General features: G+C 38.7%; 2 protein-coding genes and 1 long non-coding RNA gene across 9 annotated transcripts in view; all 3 read left to right on the top strand.

Moving 5' to 3' along the window:
* LOC119131662 (lymphocyte antigen 75-like) overlaps window positions 1-23,444 on the top strand; it is a 1,013,224-nt gene that overhangs the window by 287,939 nt on the left and 701,841 nt on the right. The window lies entirely within an intron of this gene.
* LOC119131718 (transcription factor 4-like) overlaps window positions 1-23,444 on the top strand; it is a 121,376-nt gene that overhangs the window by 32,662 nt on the left and 65,270 nt on the right. For all 7 annotated transcript variants that reach the window (XM_037266388.1, XM_037266383.1, XM_037266377.1 and 4 more), the window contains one exon: window positions 21,847-21,905. In XM_037266388.1, the coding sequence (XP_037122283.1) occupies window positions 21,847-21,905 (59 nt within the window). The remainder of the gene's footprint in view (window positions 1-21,846; window positions 21,906-23,444) is intronic.
* LOC119131776 lies at window positions 1,201-12,459 on the top strand. Its single transcript, XR_005099708.1, has 3 exons — window positions 1,201-1,211; window positions 3,577-3,594; window positions 12,223-12,459. It is a non-coding gene; the product is annotated as an uncharacterized LOC119131776 (long non-coding RNA).

The raw sequence follows: 23,444 nt of genomic DNA, 5'->3' as shown, positions 1-23,444 counted from the left end.
TACGTGACACAAACAACTCAAAGGCGGTAATAATGATCATTCTTGAAATATTTTAGAAAGCCACAAATCCATGGCTAAGAATGCCTATGCAACTCGGAAATCTAAACTTTTAGCTTTACTGAAATGATCCATTGTGTGCGCAATGTGTTTTGACAGTGTTGTGATTATACGATGTAGCTGCAGCGAGGAGGAGCACGAGTTAGAAATGGAAATATTGTATTCTTCATCTCGCACACGGGGACCTCAATTTACTTTGATAATGATAACACTAAGAGACAGAGACAGCCGCAGATACAGAAAACACACACAGACTGTTCCGACCGACTTTGTATAGAAAACATCCTCCTCACTTTCCACTTGTGACTGTTCTCTGGTTCAACAGAATAACTTCATCGCAATATCGGATTGGATTCAGTTTGTTGGCTTTTCTGTCACTTTCGCACCCTAAAGCCAAACACATTGGCACACTATTGTATAAAAGTATGATTAAACATAATAAAAGATCAAATGTAATCAATCCCAGAGTCACTTAGATCCACTAGTATTTGTGCGCTTTAAGGGGTGTGGCTTAGGGAAGGATGTCTGGCACTGAAGTCAGGTTGTCAATGCTCTCATTTTGTATTTTGTGTGTGCTTGGTATTTAGCCCAAAATAATATTTCTAGAATAAGAGAGAAATGCTGCAGAATTTAATGAAACCAACCTGTGTGTTGCAAATGTGAATACAGTCTCTTCCTCTTGTTCTTTCTTTGCTTTACCCACTCTAACCTTGTCTATCTTTCTTAACCCCCCATCAGATTAGAGTGATGTTATGCTCTAGATAATCAGCGAAGGGATTAGTGTCATCTCAGCGACCCTACTAGATTAATCTGATGCCTTACACACCACACACACACACACACACACACACACACACAGACACACACACGCACACACACACACACACAGAAACTCCTAGTGATCTAGCGTTGAAACCGATGTGTGGAAATGCATCAAGTCACAAAATACACAAGTGTTTTGTGATGCGTTGTGAATAAATGGTTTTATTATTATTATTATTATTTTATTATTATTATTTGGTCTTTGTGTGTGTTTTTTTATGACTGTTGCATCATTTTGTGGTTTGTGGGCAAGTGGGACTTCATGGGCTTTGATTTATTCATGTGTCACACTTTTGACAGTAGAAAGTCATTATGCAGTCGTATATGTATATGTGTGCACCTAATCATTTGTTTTGTTATTTGCTGTATGAGTGTGTGTACACATGTTGGATTTTGTTGTTCTCATTTTCGTTCTTTGACTTGTGGATGCACTTCATGTTCCTGTTTGTGTGTGGTTTTACACCATATTTGAGTACTGTGTATGTGAACTTGCTACAGAAACAGGTGCAACCTACCCCCTAACTGCCACCGACTTGGTAAACTTGGTGGTTTTATCTTAGATACAGTTCTGTTAGGAACACCTATTTGGAAGATTCCATTATCTAATGAAATGTGAAAATATTCCCACGCTGAGCTGGAGGGCCTGGGGATGGAAGTTTGCTCAACGGCATCTCAACAGTAGACTGTTAAAAATCCACACAAACATAAAAAGAACATGGCAATCATGATATTAGTAATTTCAATGTTCAAGTAATTCTGTAAAGAAAAATATCTGAAGTGCTTCCTGATAACTGAGTCTTGAGTCTTCTATTAGAATTCTATTAGAATAATAAAAAATTCTGGCTTTCAGATTCTTCTATTTTTTTTCCCATTTCTTTAAGATGTGTCTCAAAGGTGACCCTAAGATTTCTTAAAGGCCAAGTTTCATGAATACATACAACAATATTCTATAACTAGCACATAAAGCCGCCTGAAAGGGCAACGTATCAAAAAAAAAACTGATCCCGCTTGTTGATATTGACTCCATCCTCTTCCCCTTATTGTTTTATGAAATGCAGTGAGTCAGCCGCCTGTCTCACCTTTGTGTGACCTTATTAATGAGTGTTGAGCCAAGAGGCCGGACCCCCTCTGCAGAGGTCACATCTGGACACTTTATATATAGAAGTCTCACTCTCTCTCTCTCTCTCTCTCTCTCTCTCTCTCTCTCTCTCTCTCTCTCTCTCTCTCTCTCTCTCTCGCTCTCGCTCTCGCTCTCGCTTTCGCTCTCATTCTCGCACTCACTCGCTCTCTCTATTTCTCTCTCTCCCTCATTTAGCATTTCTTTTCTTCCTCGCTCTACTTCTATTTCATTCCACGGTGTCCCTGTCTTCCATGTTAAACTGGCTCACCTGTCTCCATCTCTACCCCAGGCACACCTTAGCTCAGCTAGGTATGGTGCCAAGGTCAAGCTCCTGTCACTCCCTGCTGAGTCTGGGTCTTTGTGATCTGAATAGTTGAAAGGAGGTCAGTGTAAAAATGTTACATAGAGAAAAAATCAGGGATTTTTGTTCTAAATAATTTCATCATTAAAGAGAAATAAATATATATATAAAATATACAGAATTTGGTATAATATGCTATCTAATTTAGCACACGAAAGGTAGGCAAGCTACAGAATTAACTGCCAACTTAACAATTGTACATGAAATTGCAACATGATAACTATCTTTGGGTAATACGTGGAATCTTGCCAGCTCTGTAACACGGTGACTAGGACAAATAACTTTAATCGGATCATCAGTTTGTAAGTAGTAATGCATAAGATTACTTGTGACTAGAAAAAGTCACATCATTTTTTACATCATTAATTGATTCGGATTTGTCTTTGACTGAAATGATGCAATCGTGGTGTCCCTCAAATGCTATTTTGAACATAGTCTCCATAAAAGTCACTGTTGTGTATGACGAAGAGGGTCTGTGTCTCACATGGAAATTGTCAGTGTAATTGGATCTGACATCCTAATCATAGGTCTTCTCAAGGCAGCAGGGTGGAGGGCGGAAATGTAAAACATTACAACGTGAAAACATCACTTGATTGGGACACACGTCCTGGGGAAGAGCTGCTTTTGCTTTGTTGAAGAACTTTTATAACCTGTTTTTGAAGGGAGTGAAAAAGGAAAGGGAGGAAGAGCTCATTTGTATACTGAGAACAGCTTTTATTTGGAACATTTTACATGATGCCCTGTGATTGGCTCACGACCAGTCCAGGATGTGCCCCGCCTCTTTTAACTCCAAATCAACTGTGACCAACCTTTCCACGACCCTCACTAGGGGAAGTGATATAACCTCGACTAACATTCTCAGGTGGTCTCCATCCAACTATTAACCAGGACTGACCCTACTAGTCTTTGATTAGACGATAATGGACATTCACTTAAAATTATATACTAGGTAATGTTTAATTCTGTTTTCATGAGATTTATTTAATTCAGCACTGTGCCATTCATGACGTGACACATCCTTAGCTTTGAAATTTGCCTGTGTGTTTAAAAAAAACTCGTGGCCTTTACTGTGTTCATGAGGCAACAAGTGTCTTACCAATTTTTTAATCAAAGATAAATATGAGTCCTTATAGTGCCACAGTAGACATACTTGTTAAGAAGACAACAAAGAGGAACTGGGAAAGTTTTGTTTCATCCTCAAAGATGCTTCCATAAGTTTTAAATGAAATTAAAAGTCCAACAACCGTTTTTAAAATCTTCTTGACCCTCACTGCCATTTCTGCCACTTTGTTGGCTAAAATCATTATTTATTTCAGCACAGCAACAGTGTCCATTATAAAAATTTTATCACATCACATGATTTTTAGGGCGCAAACTGGACCTAATCAAAGTTATTTCTGTTTATTTGCATAGTCTGTGTTTCTTTCTGTCTGTCATCCATCCAGATGAGGCCCCCCAGAGACCAAGATGGGTCATACATGTTACACTGTGTGTTTATGGGTGTGAGTTTTAGCTGCCTCAGTGTGTGTCTGTGTGTGTGTGTGTGTGTGTGTGTGTGTGTGTGTGTGTGTGTGTGTGTGTGTGTGTGTCCTTTATCTTTATCTATGCATGTCTGTGCTGTTATGTGAGTGTACAACGTGTGTTTGTGTACCTCTGTGTGTGTGTGTGTGTGTGTGTGTGTGTGTGTGTGTGTGTGTGTGTGTGTGTGTGTGTGTGTGTGTGTGTGTGTGTGTGTGTGTGTGTGTGTGTGTGTGTGTGTGTGTGTGTGTGTGTGTGTGTGTGTGTGTGTGTGTGACAGACTGTGAAATGGTGCGTAGTAGCACCTGGGCCCTTCAGTGTTGATTGATCGGCCTGGTCATGTGGAAGAGTCCCATCTGGCCAGCCACGCTACAGTATGTGTGTTTGTGTGTGTGTGTGTGGCAGAGAGAAAGTGCTTGTTTGTGTGTAAGAGGTGACAGAGAAATATAGAGATGTGCAGCCTGAAACAGTATGTTTATTGTGAGCGTGAGCAGGCGAGGGAGCGACAGAGAGAGAGAGAGCAAGAGAGAGAGACGAAGAGAGAGCTCTTCACTTATAAGCATGGCTCCCAAAGGCCAACGATGAACTTTATTTCATCATCTGAGCGGAGTAGAGGCTACATTTACATTGCATGCCTCAAAGGAAAATGCTTTGTTTTTTTAGTGCCTAGAAATCTTTTGCACAGATGTGTTTGGATTGTGTTGTTTATTCTTAGTTTATTCTTACAGTAACGCTGGTGCACTCGCACAAAGCCAAGGATCATACAGGAAGGATTGTAGAAGTCATTCACACATCCATATAACATCTCACTAATGCTGCTTAAACTTTGCGAAAGTCACATCAATTAATGACCGCTCTCATCAAATTGCCATGAATCACATCCATATATCAGATTTAGGAGCGTGTCCAAAAATATGAAATGCTTCCCCACCGAGTCATTTCAAATTTTACTCTGATGAGAGAAATAAAACAAGACGGATAGACAGGAGGAAAACAAGGAATAGTCCAGAGCGAAATGGAGAAAGACAGAGTAAAAATCTGAAAGAAAGACAGTGTTTATTTCCTGAAATGAAGCCAACTGATAATTAATGCTCTGACATCATGGTGCTCTAATTAAGCCTGGCATTCATTAAGCCAAGAGAAGGGAGGGGGGGTGTTAGTTAGTGGGTCTATTTTTTGGGGGGAATGGGGGATTTATTAGATTTTTTCATGATGCACTTTTTAAACAATAGAGCAGCAAAATTGTATAAGGTGAAACAGTACCGTGCAGTACATTGAAGTAATGTTGAAGGACCTTCATATTTGAAAACCACAGTGACTACCTTTTTAGTTTTCCCTACAGATCTCGCCATTTTTTTCTTTGACAAGATCATACCGCATCGTCATCATTTTGTCAGATTAGCTTTACCATCGGGAGGATGATATATGTTGAGCAAAGCAGATCACTTAATTGCAATAAACACCTGATCATCTTGATGCAGAACCATTCAATGAATTTAGAAGCTAAATGCTATACTATGAAATGTTCATCATTTTCTTTATGTCGTTTGGTTAATGCTTATTCGGAATCTATAGTGACTAAATAAACCAAGCTATGGAAAAAAAAAACTTCACTGCGTGACATTGGTAAACCAATCCTTTGTTTATATTTAAGAGTGATGTGACTTACACGCCTCAATTTTAACATTCCGGGTTCAAATCCTTTCTCTGAATTTCTATGAATGGCTGTTGTTTCTCTTTGTGTATTTTCATTAACACTCCTTTTGCCAAAAGTCAAAATTTGAAAGGAGCTGACATTTAGAGATCTTTGTTGAGCTTCATCACATTATGGGTTGTATGGTATTTTTGTGATCCTGCGTGGTGGATGGCATACAAATCTCTTTGTGGTGGATCTAGGAGAGGGGAGGCTGCGACACTGTGGGAGCTGTCACAATCGTGGGCAATCAAAGCAGCTCCTATGAATTTGTTTATCTTTGCTGTGTGGGCCAAAGTGGGCACTTGGAGCCCTCCTCACCATGATCATTCACTCCAGGACAAGTGGACAATAAGAACAATATAGGTCAAGGTGCAGGTTCAAAATCTTGACAATAAGTTCGTAAGCCATGTAAAATGCTATACATTAAAGTAGTTTAGCATCCCTATCCATTTTTTTGATCAGAGCATTTTCTGATAGCTAATTAGCCATGGAGGGCTAGCCATCGACAGCTGCATTCATCATCATAAAACGTAATAATTAATGACATTCCAACAAAGAAAAATATGCAAATGAGCTCCACTCATTAGCATTTTCATATTCAGATCCCATAATGCTTTTGCTGACAAGGTTGTAATTAATGAAAATTCATGTCTCTTAGCCGAGGCCTAGATTGGATCGCATTCATTCGCAATCCCCCAAACGAGGAGTGGAGAAAAACACGACGGGGATCACTGCCAAGTTTTTAGGGAGATAAGAGGGAGGGGGCGGGGGAGTCATATTGAGAGAGTGAGACAAGTGGAGAGTTAGACAGTCAGACAGACACAGCGAGAGGAGGACAAGGAGAAGAGAATAAAATGGAGAAAGAGGAAGGCAGATGGCGCGAGATGAAAGGAAGACGAGCAGCGAGAAAGGGACGGATAAACAAGAGACGCAACTAGAAACAGTCACAGAGGGACGTATACGGACAAAAAAAAACAAAGTCATAAAAAGGGAAGATAAGATGTAAAGATGGACAAGTTGTGAAAGACAGGCTATTCATATTCATCAGATCATAATTGGATACACTCAGCAGTCATATTCACACTCTATCCATCCATATGTATCCATCCATACATTTTTGATACAACTTTCCATTCGTGGGCTAAAATGTCTCCTGGCTGACTTTGGGCAAGAAGTGGGGAACATTCTAGCCACTGGTCAGTTGGTGCTAACAGTGGGTCTGCTGGCAGTGGTTGTGTATCTCTACACTAGTGATGGGGAAAACGAAGCTTCAAATCTGCTTTGTGAACCAGTTGTTTAGGAATCAAAGAAAAAAAGGGAAAAAAATACAATTGGTTCATGTTGTTCCATGAGGTTCAATTACTACATATGTATATATAGGATTTAATTTTCAGTAGATTTACACAAAAATCTCACTTGAATGTTTTTTTTTTTTTAATTTTCCATATTTTTCACTTATTCATTCATTTTAAACACGTTTATGTTATCCAAATAATCTGTCAGCTGTCCTATGTCTGAGTGGATGACTTTTTGCAAGGAGTTCTAATGACAGCAGCCTCTGTTTTGTACTGTGGCGTGATAAACCTGATATCAAACATAAAAAATATACATTATAATTTTTTTGCATGTGACTCAAACAGTACGCATTGCTTTCTCATACAGAATGTGTAACACAGAAAGAGAAACGCCACAGCTCGCTTGTGTACATCTGTGTGTGTGTGCGTGCGTGTGTGTGGGTTTGTGTGTGCGTGCGTGTGTGTGTACGTGTGGTTCTTGTACATGATCCTGACAGATAACAGTGTGGTATCTGCGGTGTGTCACCTGAATGCTGCTACCGCTGACACCTCGCTCATAATGAGTTGCTATCATCTTCAGCCTGTCTCCTTTGTCAAACAATCATGAAGAGACACTGGGGGATGCGCTCATGTCTTCATGATTAATGATTAGCAATAGTCCTAAGGAAACACACATGACACTGATATATATATATATATCTATATATATATAGATATATATATATGTATTTAAATAAATTGGGAGTGTCCTTATCAAGGAAATAATAATAGAATTACATAAATCTACATTGTTTCTGAAAACAGAGCAGCATAGTGTATTTAAAACATGGAGACTTTGGTTTAAGTAGATAAAACAAGGTGGGGGTGGTGGAGTCGTCATATTAATCCATAGGAAGAATAAAACTATACAGATTACACGGTTTTGGGTTTGTTCAGGTTAAAGCCGGATAATCTCAGTAAAGTGCTGTTTCATTGTGGCCTTCAACCCCCTCGTAATGTCTGCTTAGCATAGGAGCAATCACAAAAAAATGAATGTAGTACGCAGACAACCCTAACGATGTGCACAGTAATGATTGTAATAATAATTACTGTCATTTACCGACATTTAGTGAATGTTGATAGAGCTTCATGTGTCATGCTACTTTATCCTGAAGCGCAATGTGAAAGTCAACACAGAGATTAGAAGCTCATCCTACATTTTCATACTTGTGGGAAATATTAGAATATATTTTCCCTGTGTTGGAGAGTACAGTGGAATATAAACATTCTAATAGAGGTTTTGAAAACACAACGCGCCACGTTGAACATAAAGTCACACTAAGCCGGCGGAGGAGTCGCCGCTGCAACAGTATTGGAATACTGATGTGGTGTGTGTGTGTGTGTGTCTGTGTGTGTGAGAGAGAGAGAGAGAGAGCGAGAGAGAGAGAGAGAGTGTTGGCACAAGATAGCAGTTGCCCCCCTGGGCCTTGCCAATGTGGCATTGCCTCCTTTGCAGTAGAATGGCACGGTCTCAGTCTTTGTAATGAAACTAAGTGTGTTGTGTGTGTGTGTGTGTGTGTGTGTGTGTGTGTGTGTGTGTGTGTGTGTGTGTGTCAGTGTGCAAGAAATGTAGTACTGTACTGGAATTGAAAATGCACTGCCTGCGTATGTATATTTGTGCGCGTATGTTTCCACGGTGGTGTGTGTTGGATTGCTCTTGACTGGTCTTTTTTTATATATAACAGTTTTGGACATGAAACCATTCTTCCTGTCCTTTGTTTTGGTCTTTCCTATACTTGTACTCATTCATTTCCTCCAGTTTGCTTTGTTCCCATTCCTTCCTTCCTTCCTTCCTTCCTTCCTTCCTTCCTTCCTTCCTTCCTTCCTTCCTTCCTTCCTTCCTTCCTTCCTTCCTTCCTTCCTTCCTTCCTTCATTTTAATTTATAGATAATAGCAAATGATTGGCCGTTATTATTTGGATAAGATTCATAATGTCTTTGTATACAATACAGTTTAGGGTAGTTTTTTTGTGCAGACAAAACATATTCTCCACTACCTTTAGCTTATTCTTACATTGTGACAAATCAGTTTATTACGGGGTTAACATTTGACCTCCATTGTTAAGTGACTTTTTGTACAATACATCGTTTTCAATTAGTACATATATCAATTTGAATCCCTCTGGAAATTAATGTCTTTGATGCGAGTTATTGACCAAGGATCATTTTTTGAGCAGAAAATCCACTATACTGGTGTGTGTGTGTGTGTTTGTATGTGTGTGCGTGCATGCTTGCACACGGCTGTCCTGTTTGTGGTTTTGTCTAAACTGAATATGTCTGTTTTGTCTGCACAGATGTTTCCTGCTGGAGGCTTTTAGGTAACAGTCTTAACAACCGTGTGCGTGTGTGTGTGTGTTTGTGTGTGTGAGTTTGCAAAGTAAAAAAAAAGAAAGAAAAGAAAGAAAACAATCCGAAGAACTCTGCGCTTTAGATTTTGCTGCATATTGCACCATTCTGTTTATTATGTCCAGCTGGCTGCTTTAAATTCAGTGACAGGTACTGACTGGACTGATTGCCTGTCGAGGTTTGCCAGGTGGCAGCCTTACTCCAAGCTCAGGGAGCTGCTCTTCTTGGAAAAAATGAAAGATGCCAGGGACTCCCAAACTGACAATTACTACTGTCATTTCCTTTAATGTCCAAACGATTTGTACATTTCAGAAGAAAAAAAAACCCCTAAACTTTTGTCAATTTCAGGCTATGTCTCTATATGCTCTATTTTCATTGAGAACACAGGACAAACAGTCAGCCAAACCGTAATAATAATAATAATAATAATAAGCATCCTGGTCAATTATTTTCTTTTCTTTTAAGGTCTCTTCTTTTCTTTTTGGTAGGTTTTTTTTCAGATCTAACTCACTGTCCACAGTTTGTTTAGTCCCGCTCTGTCTCTCTCGCTATTTTTCTCTCTCCTTTATCTCTCTCTCTCTCTCTCTCTCTCTCCCTCCTCTCTCTCTGTACCATATGGTGTACCATGGTACATTTAGCTTGTCACTGATAATGGATGGCCATGGAAGCCCAGTTTTGCTTTAAGCACTAGCTTGCTGCTTGCTGCCTTAGCATAGTACGCGTGCGTGTGTTATATGATGGCTGCTGATGCTTTCGACTGTGGGATGAGAAATCATGAAGCAAAATCAACCCCCAAAATTCCCTCACACGCTGTGTGTCACTTGTCTTCCTTCATGTGGCGCTCACTTCTGGGTGGCCACTCTATTCGCATATTTAAAGGAACGATGGAGCGACGTTTTACGGCCTTCATTTTCCTTTCAGAAATATTATAAATTTAGTTTTTCATTTATTATTAGAGACTGTGAATAAAGTGCCTTCATATGTGTGTATATATGTAAACAATTTATATATATAGTATATAGCTGATTCTTAATTCATTAAAAAAATATATTAGTAATCCTACAACATGATATAAATAACATTTCAAATATTTTGTGTAAAAATGCCAAAGCAGCAGTTTGTGATCAATTAATAGGGTAACTGACAAAATATGTGGCCTTGACTGTTCAGTTGTAGATTTGGGCTCTGTTGTCATTTAGTACATCATAGTATTAAAAATTATATACACCACTAAAAGATTATTCAGGATGATCATAAAAAGGGAATAACATACAATCTATTTAAAATCATTTTACAATTAGACTGCTGTACACTTTTATGGTTACAATTGCCAACCATCATCGAAGCTAACAAAAAAAAGTAAATATAATTGTGGTATGGCATATAACTTTTAAACATCACAACATCCAACTTGCATTCTTTGAACTCTAAACTTTCTGATGTCCAAAATACACATTGAAAGCAGGATGTAAGTAATATAATGCTTGGCCTAAAAAGCGACTTGTCACAGCCAAGTAACTTGGAGACGTTGACACCGTCAATGACAGTGGTCATGGTAGTCATGCAAGATGACACCTCTCTTGTTTTGTATTTCTTTTTTTAAACCCTTTTCTCCCCGACCCACTCGAACTCAATCCACTGCTCGGTTTTCCTCCTCTGTTGTTTCCTCCTCTGGCTTGCCTCTCCTCTCTCCCTGCAGCTGTGTTCTCCTTTTTCTCTCCAGCTGTTACAACCAATCACCTGCTCCCCCCTTACACACACACACACACACACACACACACACACACACACACACACACACACGCACACATGCACACATGCACACACACACACACACACACACACACACACACACACACACACACACACACACACACACACACACACACACACACACACGCGCACACAGACTATAATTATAGAATATGTGGTAGGCGTGCCAAAAGATGTGAATAAACAAAAACAAAATAAAAATACTGATCGATCATGAACACTGAGCTAAGCTTAAACAAATCATGCCAATTTGTTTCAACTGTACTGTGTAAATGCAAGAACCGAGGTGCCAAAGTCAAACCGAGTTTCACCCACACCCACACATTTATAATTTGATCGAAAACAAACATGTTACTATGATCTCTTAGATTGCCCCTTTTTTCCCCCCATTTAACCATTACATTTGTCCTTTTTCATATTTATTTTTTCAAATAGTTTTTTTATTTTTCACACTGAGATATGCCATTGAATTTTAGTAGAAAAAGTCACTCAGAAAAGGAAACTCATCAGAGCAATCATGCTGACTCGGTTGCATGCAATGTTTCACTCGGAATCACCGCCTTTATGTCCCGGCCGTTAGTTTCCATGGTAGCCGACGGGAGTAAAATGGTTCCCATGCATCCAGGGCACTGCCATGGCAGTTGTTGGCACACTCTGAATGAGACTGTGGCTGAGCGCTTTAATTCCCGATTTATGCCTGTATAGGTTGAAAAAAGCAGTGTGACACCATCAGGGAGGTCAGCTACTACAAGACTAAAGACAACATTTTGCCCTCTGTGAGAAAGTCAAATGGTTAATTTCACACCTTGGTTTGCGATTGAATAAATTGTTGATTTCTTCAACAATTATCAAAGCTTTATTGTGTTATACAAAATACCTAAATTCACCCTGAGTCTTCAATTTACCTAACATTCATGTTTATGGAACATGGACAACACACAAAGAAATTTGAGGAAGACACTGCCACTTAACCACTTGCTTTACTCAATGGAAAATATGAAAAGCATAAGGCAAGGCAGTTTTATTTATATAGCGCATTTCATACACAAGGCAACTCAATGTGCTTTACATAAAAAGGATTAAAAAACAAAGAACATAGAGCATAAAAAAGGGAAAACATACAGAATATAATGCATACAAAATCAAGAATAAAAAAATAGTTAGAAAGTATTAAAAAACAAAGAGCATAGCGGGAGAGAGAGGATTTAATTTAAGAATACGCTGCGGTAAACAGTAACGTTTTTAGCCTTGATTTAAAGGAGCTGACAGTTTGAGCAGACCTCAGATCTACAGGAAGTATGTTCCACAGATGAGGAGCATAATAACTGAATGCTGCTTCTCCTTGCTTGGTTCTTGTGTTTGGGACACACAACAAGCCAGTTCCAGATGACCTGAGAGGTCTGGATGCTTCATAAGGAACTAAGTAATCATAATAAGCACTCCATGACATCTGTCCTCCTCCTTCCATCCCTGACAATTCTGTGTATTGCCGCCCTTTACATTTCACTTGTCCAACAACGTCAGGCGAGTCTGTCCTGCCGCGATGAAGTCACTCTGATCACCATCTCCCGAGCCGTGTGTGGGAGCAGATATGTCATTATGTGCAGCCAGGTGGTCACACTGAAATCACACAAAGCGTATCAGTGACGCGGTGGTCAGAGGATGTGCAACTCCAGTGACAGCCATGCAGGTGTTTGAACGTTGTCACAATAGTTTAAATACAGGTATTATGTTGGCCCAATGCACCTGGGCGTGTAAGTAGAGACAATACGGATTGAAATTGTGGAGGAAAGTTAGCTTGTACATTCGACAACCAGAAGTTGAAATTAGGCTATTCCAGGAGGCCACGTTGAATTTGACTCCATAAGAAACAATCAATTTTATCTTTCAGAATAAAGTTAAAGCATGGTTTATTTTAATCGTGAAACGTGAAGCAACAAAACATGAAGGAAAGATTAATTTAACAAATCTTATTTTTGTTATAAGTTTCTGGAACAAATTGTTCTGGAGTCTCAATGGCAGGTTGTAGTTCCTGTTGTGCTAACATATTTTCTAATAACAATTTTGATATAAAACATGTATGTTAGCCTGGTTAATGAAATTAATTCATAATACAAAACAGGATTTGATTTGATATTTTGACATTTATTGTTTGCACATTGTTCAAATATTTAATAATAAATAATGTCACAATACAATACAAACACTACTACATTCCAAACCTAGTCACAGGAAGTGTACCATTTGCCACATCTAGCACATCCTAAACAAATAGGCTAGCTGATAAGACTAGCAATATGTTTTTACGTCATGTCAAACTTGTTAACTCATTTGCAGTGGCATCACAGGAATGAGAGTAGCAGTAGTACATACACACACACACAAACAAAACTAGTGCAGTGAAAATTCACATTCTAGCAACAATCCCACTCTCAGTCACTTCTGAGTCTCTGCAATAAAAATTCAGACGAGTGTTTTTTTCCCCCTTAATTATTATTATTCACACTGATCAAACTCGTCAGCATCATTCATTAGATAAAAAGACGACAAACTATTGATGTTGCACTTACAGTATATAAGATGTCCACTGTCACTTATTTTTATTACTTTATTTTGTTGTTTAATTGAGAATTGTTCATTTATTAAAAAAAGATGCCCATTTTACATGCCCAAAATAGATCCTCAATAGATAAGCCATTTTATGTTTTGCATTTTGTTTCCTTACTGTATGGAATGTGAAGTGAAATCTGACCTTCAAACTAAAGGACTGTTTGGGTTAACTGCTTCAACCACTTAAAATAATAATAATAATAACATATTCACACTGCTACTACAAAATAATGTGAGTAAACAAGAAATAGGCAAGTAAAAATATAATTGCAAAGGGGCATTTGTAAGTGTGAGCGAGAAAGTACAAGAGAAGAGAAGTACACGTGTTTAGACACAGACAGGTATGACAGCTAGAAATCAGAGTGTGATGCTGAACCCTGATATCCTCTGACCTTTGACCCACTAGTCTGACAGCACCTGACCCCTCATCCATCTCTATTGGGTCACACCTCCTCCTCCTCACGTATAGACAGACAGGTTGAATGAGAAAGAAAGACTATAGTTACTATTTCCACTTACACCTAAAAAGTAGAATCATGGGGCACTTTCAATCAAATTTTTTGTTATTATCGATTTACTGCAAAGGTTAAAGATTTAAATAGAACAATCAAAATAATTCAATGTATGAAATAATATACTTTGCAGTATGGCAAAATAATTTGAAAGGAGGCTCTTTTTATCATCTGAAGTCACAAAGAAAATGCAGTTTTGTATTTCAGCTGCAGTGAAATATACTGAGATACTGTATTGTTACATTGATACATAATGATGCCATTATAACTCCATTTTGATTGTGATGTACTTTTATTTTCACTGTCAAATACGAATTTACTGGGCAATCACTCAGACATTTCCTACAGCACAATTTAGTTGAACTAGAATTGAAATTATACATTTATGGCATATCATTTCTGTTCAGAATGCAAATTTAATCCATTTGTGTGTTTGTTCTTAGAATTATCTCACTCGTTGACTTGCACTGTGTACAATGTAAGTTATTAGTAACAGAGGAACATTTTCAACATCACAGTAGGTTAACTGTCAGTAATTATGTGTAATATTGACTTGCTGTCTTTGCTTTAAATAACTGACAATATGATAATAATCTAGTTCTAGGGACTCCAAAAAGTCAGCTCGATGCTCATACTGTCCTCTTTTAGAAAAATGCCTGTATAGTGGTCACTCTGCCTCATAATGACTCAATGATATAAATGTCCCAGAAGGGTCCTGTTTGTTTTTAAACAGGACGACATTGGACTGTGTGCTCTGCCGATAAATTCTGGCTCAAGTCATTATACGACCTTGTTAACAAAATAGTGTATACTTATTGTGCACCCGCCTGTGCAGCTCCATCTCATTGTCTTAATAAGGTGCCCTTTAATTAACAGTAAATGCACTGTGTCATGCACCTTTGTACTCTATGCTTGGTATGAAGGCTTTGCCTTGCATTACAAGAAGAATGAGCCCACAATGCACCTGACCACACCTCATTTAACCGGCAACACGCGGCCATAAGTGGACAGATGGGTACAAGTTCATCTGCCGATTAAACAATGTCAGCCCCAACTTAAAAAAAAATGATTTCTGTCTTTGGCGGGAGCATCAATAACTTTCGCTGGTAGTAGGAATTGATGCGTCATTACTCGTCAATGATGTTAACGATATAAATGGGTGAAAATACTGGATTTGAACATTTCTCTAAATTATTTTGTTTTTGTGAATCACCACTTTTTCCCCCCATAATGTCTATAGACATAAAATCTAGTTTGAAAGTGTAAGAATTAGTCTTCGTTAACCCCCAAAAAAATATATGCATGTTCACCAAAATATACATTACATTTAAAAACAAAATAAATATTAAATAAATACATCCTAAATCATAAAAATATTATTTAAGAATACTAGGCAAACAAATGGATGATTTAATTCCTGCCATAGTGATTTATACAAGAAGGATATTTTATGAAATGAGAAGGGAATTTGTTTTCATTGTTTAACACGCTCCGCTCGTGTTTCGGGCCTCCCGTTAGTGACATGAAAAGCTTCTAGGTCACAAGCGTGTGTATTTATTTAGCCAGACTGTGTGAGCGTGCTGCCTTCTGCCGTGTCGCCTGCGCTGCTCATTGTGCCGCACTTTAATACTTACCATATTGTGCTGCTAATTCAAAATTTCACACCTTTCCTCTTGTTGCTACCTCTCCCTTTGTCTGCCTGCGTCGTTTCCCATTCGTCGCAAGCCCGAAGACAAGAGAAAATGTGTTAAATCCATCTCTAAGAGCCTTTTCAATTCGGCATTAGCAGTTGTCATCTGTTTGCTACACAATACGAGGACACAATTTAGCATCCTTTTTCTTTACTCTGCTGCTAAATATTGTCTCATCAATAATAGAAAGATTCCGAACACACACAGACATTTATTTCTAGGTAATCCTGAATGTTCTATGGCAGATTTTGTTTTTTGGTCTGTTTTATTGTCTTGCGAGCATAATTAGAGTATGATGTTTTCTTTGTTTGTTTTTGGCGAAACAAAGGCTTAGTGCCTCGTGGATGTTAACTCCGGATGCTGTTGCGTCCAAGGTTTGGGTGGAAGTGCTGCCCAAAATCCTCAAGACAAAGACAATGATTATTGTGAGGAAAATATACAACCTGGAAATATTGGAATCATGTGAAATGTTCATTCAGAAACAATTATGAAATGAGGACTAGAGGGTTACCATTTACCAAAAACAAGGTAGTTTAAAAAAAAAAAAATAGCAATACAATAGTCTGCCTAAACCTCCTGCAGAGTTTCAGGTGCCATGTTTATTCCCCACCTCCCAAAAGATCAGAGCAAACCAAAGACAGATTGATAAATTTCCTGACTACTTTGAGTGATGCCAAACGGAGTCAGGCCCCAACCAAAGTAAATGCCATGCCATGGATCGAGAATAGAGAAGGAGAAAAAGGAAGGAGGGATGTAAGGGTGGGGGGGGAGAAGATTTGGGGCTCTAATGCCAGCCTTATGCGTCTTTTAGTCGTTTCCGCCGCCGGGGCTTGGCACCGACACACCACTGTCAGCCCGCCAACAAAAATCTGCAGTGCCTGCCGCATTTCAGCAGCCCTGTTTTGTCTGAGAGCAACACACAGCGACACATTTTTACCCGTTATGCATAATTACGGTTTGCTTTCACATAATTTTCACAAAACTGTTTTAATGTAAGAAACATGTGTAATTCAAATTAAGATAAAAAATATTTGTCGATTTGAAAAAAAATATATATGGGGATTTTTTTACCAATGTTTTCTGTCATTCTTAAAATACACAATAGAGCTTGGAAGTATTAGTTTGAAAATAGTTGGAAGCTGGTATAGTGTGGCCTCGTTTGTTGTTTGTGCTGTTTGTCTATTGTTGCCGGTGTGGAGGAGGGGTCGATTTTATGTGTTCGGATGAGGTTTGGAATGGGTAATGAGGACTCTTTGGCATCCAGGATGGGGGGGACTGCTATTTGGTACCTCTCGCACAAACAGAGAACAACTGTCTTGGCGGCTTCAAAATGTTCCGATTTTCCTTTTTTATTGACAATATATGTTAATTCCTTTCAACTTTTCAGTAGACATATACTGTACATGCTTTTCAGTCTGTTTCAGGAAAATGAGTATCCAACTTAATTCCTAACAAGATCAAAATGTTTTATGGAAGTATATGAAAAAGTATAAATGCAGTCTATAACACGATTGACTGCCAAGAGGTACAGAGGGTAGCCCGCCTTTTGCCAGTCAGCTGGAACAGTCTTCGGGTCCCCGGGAACCTGGATTGGAAATATTTGATCGGCGAGATCAGTGACATCCTCCCAAATAATACCGTGTGGCTAGTGGCAGCAGTCTGGGGCTACGTGGTTACGGCGTGGAACCTCTCGAGTCGTTCTCGACGCTCGTATACGTTCATCTGTTTGATGTATTCAGTCGCTCCAGTGCCAAGAGAAAAATGCCTGCTGGGAGTATTGGGGGGGGGGGGGGGGGGTGCAGGGGTGATGTCTGTTAGACGCGGGTTACTCATCGGCCGTCGTCTGTTAAATTAACATTGATTCCAAATAAATGTTGTGCTTTTTGTGGGAATACATAGATGCAACTTCAATGCCAAAAGAGTTTCAGGTTGTCTGCTTGTGCGTGACACACGTGCGAGTGTGTGCGTGTGAGTGTGTCACTACCTTTTAGACTTTGGGGAAACTTCTGGACCGGTGCCCAGCGATGTCATGGAAACGCTTGAATCGCTTGGAATGATTCATGTCTGCGTAGAGCAACCATCACACCCTCCCCCATAACACACACACACACACACACACACACACACACACACGCACACGCACACACACACACATCGAAACAAGGAGTTAAACCCTTTTTCTAGCCATCTTCCTCCCCCCTTTACCACCCTATCTCGCTTCTCTACTCTTTTTATTTTTTTGCCATCACTTCGGCAACTCACACTATTAGTCATATTGTTTATTCAAATCGACTCATTATATGCACGTCAAAAGAGATCATGTCTTCTAAATGATTCCTTTCACACCAACAAAGACTTGACGTATCTCTCAAGCTTGGAAAGAAAGAGCCTAGACATTGGCATTGATTCTGTGAGCAATTCCATCCTGCAGCATCTTTTTCTTCATTCTGATTAAGAGCAATGAATGTCAAGGGGGTGGGGGGGGGCTACCGTGCAGTTTATGCGTTCTTGTGAAATTAAAGAGTGAACTTTTAAAATAAAACTAGATGCGTCCGATATGATTGAGTAAAATAGATAATATTGTTTTCAACATTCATTAAAGATTGTTGCCCTTTTTCCATTAAAATAAAATATTTATAATAACCAATATTTTTCGAGAGTGAAACTGAATACGAGATGTTAGATAACAGATTTATTTTTACTTATTTTCTGTTTAACTGTTAAGATGGGGGGGAAAAGGTACAAGCGTAAGTTCCATCACAGGTTCTCTCATTATTATTATTGCAGTTATTACATCAGACGATGGTCTGAGGTCCCAAAGGAAAACATTACAAAACGTTCACACACATCAAGTATTTGCTTTGCTTTGTTTGTTGTGGTTGTATGTTGAGGATGTGGCACATTTATGAAAGCGTTTTAGTAAATGAAGGCCTGTTCAGGGAGCGTCTGGTGTTAGCTCATAGCCGAGCTGAGTATCATGGTTCCTCTCAACTTGCCAGGGAACTTATGTGTCTCCCGGCATTGTGGATTAGCAGGGATTTGGTCCTCATTGCTCACCGACTTCTCTATGGGCATTATGCAGCCCAGTGGACTGACCTCCCCTCCTCCATCTTTTGTACCTTTGCAGCCAGCACACTCTTTTCAAGCAGTGCTCTGTCTGGGGGTGTTCACCAGAGAGTTTGTTTCGGTCTAATGTTACCATTGGATTCTCGAGAAGATTAGCAAAATCAGGTTCATAAATGATCTTAGCTCTTATTATTTTTTTTATTTTAATTTGTGTCAAAAGATGGAAAACACCAGGAATCCCCAAAAGGAAAGCACACCTATGATGATGACATACATCGTGTGTGTGCGTGTGTGTGTGTGTGTGTGTGTGTGCGTGTGGAAGGGGATCAGTGTGTGTCGTCAAACTTGGATTTCAGTAACAAATTCTAAACTGAAATAAATGATGTTTATCTCATACAGAACTAGTTTTCTCTTGTCACCTGAGCCCCTAATAAGATAATTTTTCCCAGCACTATCGTTTCCCTGAATCCCAAATTAAATTGCAAAATACATTTTAAGTTTACAGGGTAGGAAGTGTCACAATAATAAGGGACTTTGAGGAAAAAGTAAAAGCACAGGCAGTTGTCAGATTTTTAATGTGAAACCACTTCCTGATTGTTTTTAGGACCTCACACTTTGTAAATCTTTTTCCGTGGATAATTATTCAAGAATCTTTGAGGTCAGACCCCCCCAGTGTAGCATGTTTATAATCTGTGTTGTGTTCTTACAAGTCCTGCCAAGTCTATGATGGATGAGTCTGTCATTGAAAGATGATGATGTTTCTTGATTGGGGAACATGATTCATTCGTGCTTTGTGTTCTGACTGCACTAAGTTGTTATGTGCTAGGTTTTGGCAGAGGCACAGACAAGTTCCTAAGCCATTTCAGTTGTTGGAGTCGTCCTTCTGAGTTTGTGTCGGTGTAAGACATTCAGGGTTAGACGTTACAGTAAATGTTTATATAGTTGTTGTCAAGGATTATTTTCTCGGGGTGAAATTCACAAAGTTGACCTTGAACTGTCAAAGAACATTCTGAGGTTTTATACTCTTTGTTCAGTTTTAAATCCACCGCACTTTTTTTCTATTATGAACAAGGCTGAATCAGAAGCTGGAGGAACCGCAAAATGTCTACGTAGTAAACAAGTTTGGTAAAACTTCCCCAGGTGTTTTGTATTGAAGAGGGACAGACACTGAAACAACTCAAATTTTATGCAGTTCTTTTGTACTGTGATCGGTTTTCTCCATTCTGATGTTTGTCTGGTTGGTTCATGTTTTTTTTGTGAGGGAGGGTGTGATTAGGTGGTTGCCAATTGCTTTTTCCTTGTATTTGTTTTTTTCTTTTTGTTTATTTTGCTCACATGTGCAATAAGTACATTGAAGACCACATCCTTTTGCAGGCAAAAATAAAATACAGGCATAAAAACAATTCATTTGGCAAAATCTAAATAATGCAAAGAAATTAAATAAAATAAATATGTGGACATCTGTCTTCAAGGGCCATGTATTTAAAATAAGAATACCACAAAAAAGAGAGTTGAATGTTTTATGATAGTCTTTGTGTTGAACTGGTAGTAATGATGTAATTTTTAATGCTTTTGAATATTTATGCTATAGCAGTGTGTGTGTGTGTGTGTGTGTGTGTGTGTGTGTGTGTGTGTGTGTGTGTGTGTGTGTGTGTGTGTGTGTGTGTGTGTGTGTGTGTGTGTGTGTGTGTGTGTGTAGGGGGGTCCTGAATTGGCATTTTTAGATTCCTCTGATTCCTCGTGTTATATATTTCTACGCCATGCGGAAATATGTATATATAAATAAATATAAATAAATGCGTAATAATATTATATATTATTTATATAGTATATATATATATATATATATATATATATATATATATATATACACACTGTATATCAGGCTATACTGTGTATTGCACACATTTACATGTGTGGGTCTGTGTACCAGTGATTGTTAGTATGTGTGTGTGGTGGGAAGGGCTGGGGGGTAAGGGGGGGGGGTCTTTGTATATGTGCCAAACCAGTCCAGCTGGCATCAGTGGTAGCTGAAGCTGAGGCCCCTGGATCAGTCACATACACAGCAGCGCAAATGCACACACGTGTACACACTGTCAACCACATCCCCACTTTCTACGCCTCTAATTATCAACCTCTTCTGCATCGACTACCATGTTGGCGTGGATTCAGCCCCATCCATACATGTCTGATTCAAACCCTTCACCATGTACACGCTTCATTTTCCTCCACACACGCTCACTATAAAACGCCTTCATTTCATCGCGTATGGCTGCACCAACCACAGAATGTAATTACACACTAGCAGTGGTTTGATATTTAGACTGGCTGAAGATTTAAGGCTTTATCCAAAAAGGTTTGCGTGGTAAAAATAGGCTTAAAGTGGTCCCACAGTTCCGACGAGAGCAGGAACGCCTGTTCAGAAGCTTGAGGGGAAATTATCTTTTTTTTTTTTTTTTGGCAATACGCTGCGGTGGTCTGTACATGTTCTCAATTTGCAGATGCCTCTGTTTGCCCAGCCACACATAGTGAAATTGTGTATAAAAATGGTGGTCGGTTACCTGCCAATGGTGTGCCTCCCTGTCACGTGTGATCAGGACTTGGCCTGCATATGAGGAGCCAAGGGATAGGTGGTTGTCGTTTTTTATGTCAACAAAATATTCAGAGAAGGCAGGTCAAACCTTTTGGAACCTGATCATCATCAAATAGAATACACGTTGTCGTTGCTGCATATTAAAGTATATTATTTAATAATTTAAAAATAATAATAAAATTGGAACCAAGGAGTACTTTTGACTGATTTTCCCCTTTAGTTAGATTAAGAATGAGTCAATCTGCTTTAAATGTATAGTGACTTGAAAAGAGCACTCTGTTTACATACATACAATAAAACGTGTCATCTTCTAACTGTACACTCTCTTTTTTTTTCTCCTGTCTGCAGGTAAATCAGAGAGGAGTTCATACTCATATGGCCGAGAATCGAACCCGCACTGCCACCAGGTCAGTAAAAGAGATCAAATTTAGTATTTTATGCTGTATGCAAAAGTCTAGATTGCATATGTTGTTGTTGTGGTTGTTAATTGAGGATATTGCATCTAGCTTAACTTCCAAAGCTATCATTTAAAGCACTGCTGCGGAAAATAAATAAATAGAAGGAAGTGCACAATCTGAAAGTCAGTGACAAAGACAAACCTTTAAAGTTGGAAAGGTGGGATCACAAATAATTAATGGGACTACACAAGAGGGCTAGAACAATTTAAAAGAATGGCTATTACACAAGGCACAATAGACTAAACAGATTACAAGAAAGCTCACAAGAAAACATAACACAGCTAAATAGCAGACAGTATGATCAAATGGAAGTGGTTAAAGACTTTTAATGATGGTACAGGTAAACATGCCGAGCACATGTCAGATATTGTTTTTTATAAATGACATTGTATTTTTATAGATGCAGATTTCAATTGTAATAATGTATTCAGCTATTGATTCTATGTAATAAATGAAAGTTTTACATAAACTACAAAGCATGTTGTATGTAGACTATTGAAGACGGTTTCTTGGTGCAAAGACTTGTAATGTTGAAAAATCAATTCAGCTCAGTGCTTACAAACTATACTTCACCCATTAGAAAATACAAGTTCAGAAAATGTACAGATGCTAGTTTGATGTTACACAGGTTTCATCATAGTCATGCTGTCCGCTGTGTTGCCTGAGAACGACGTTATGGGTTTAATCAATTAAAGCTTATCAAAGGGATGTATGTCCTTGTGAAAGTCAGTGGAATGAAAAGATGTTAGAAAGCGTAATGAATATGTATTATATCTCCCTTTTCAGCAATGGTTCGCGCTTTGAATGAAGCTTCATTGATCCCTGAGGGACATTAGATCGTTTTATTTAACCGCTCGGTAACTGGAAGATACAGATGCCTCTAGTCACTACACCTTTCATTTGCAATGGAGCGTTTTATGGTTGAAAGTAGAATAATACTATACCCAATAACAGTGCCAATATAACAGATGCTACTTGAATTTTAAACATACACACAAAAGGTCTGTTTTCCTTTGGAAACTTTGGTTAGGGTATTGATAATTTACCATTTGCTTTGGTTACATTCGGTTTCGGAGGAGTCGTGCACCATTTTGGCATCATTAGTCTCCTAAAGTGAGTGAATTGCACACAAATTATGAATATATGTCAAGAAAATGGATCTGTTCATTGCAATTATTTAATGCGGGAATGCCATTCTGGGAAAGTGGTGGTAATTTGAAAGGGTGCCATTATACACAACCAGCAGTAATGCCTTCATAAGATAAACCATGCCAATGGATTCTGCATGTTTCAATTGAAAAAAAAGTACTCCAGCCATCCTCTCATTTTCAGTTTGGCTCACAACAATTGTTTGTGATTTTGTGCATATAACTGTATTTTATAATTTAGCTGGTTAAGTATTTAAAACTCACGTCGCAGTTGACAGCCTTAAACATATTTTTATTGCGCAACTTTGAGAAGATATGACCAAGTAATTTACATGTCTTA

The sequence above is a fragment of the Syngnathus acus genome, chromosome 12, assembly GCF_901709675.1.
Source record: "Syngnathus acus chromosome 12, fSynAcu1.2, whole genome shotgun sequence".
In the NCBI taxonomy this organism is placed as follows: Eukaryota; Metazoa; Chordata; class Actinopteri; order Syngnathiformes; family Syngnathidae; genus Syngnathus; species Syngnathus acus.
Note: the sequence above shows the minus strand (reverse complement) of the source record. Positions and strands in the feature narration are given on the sequence as shown.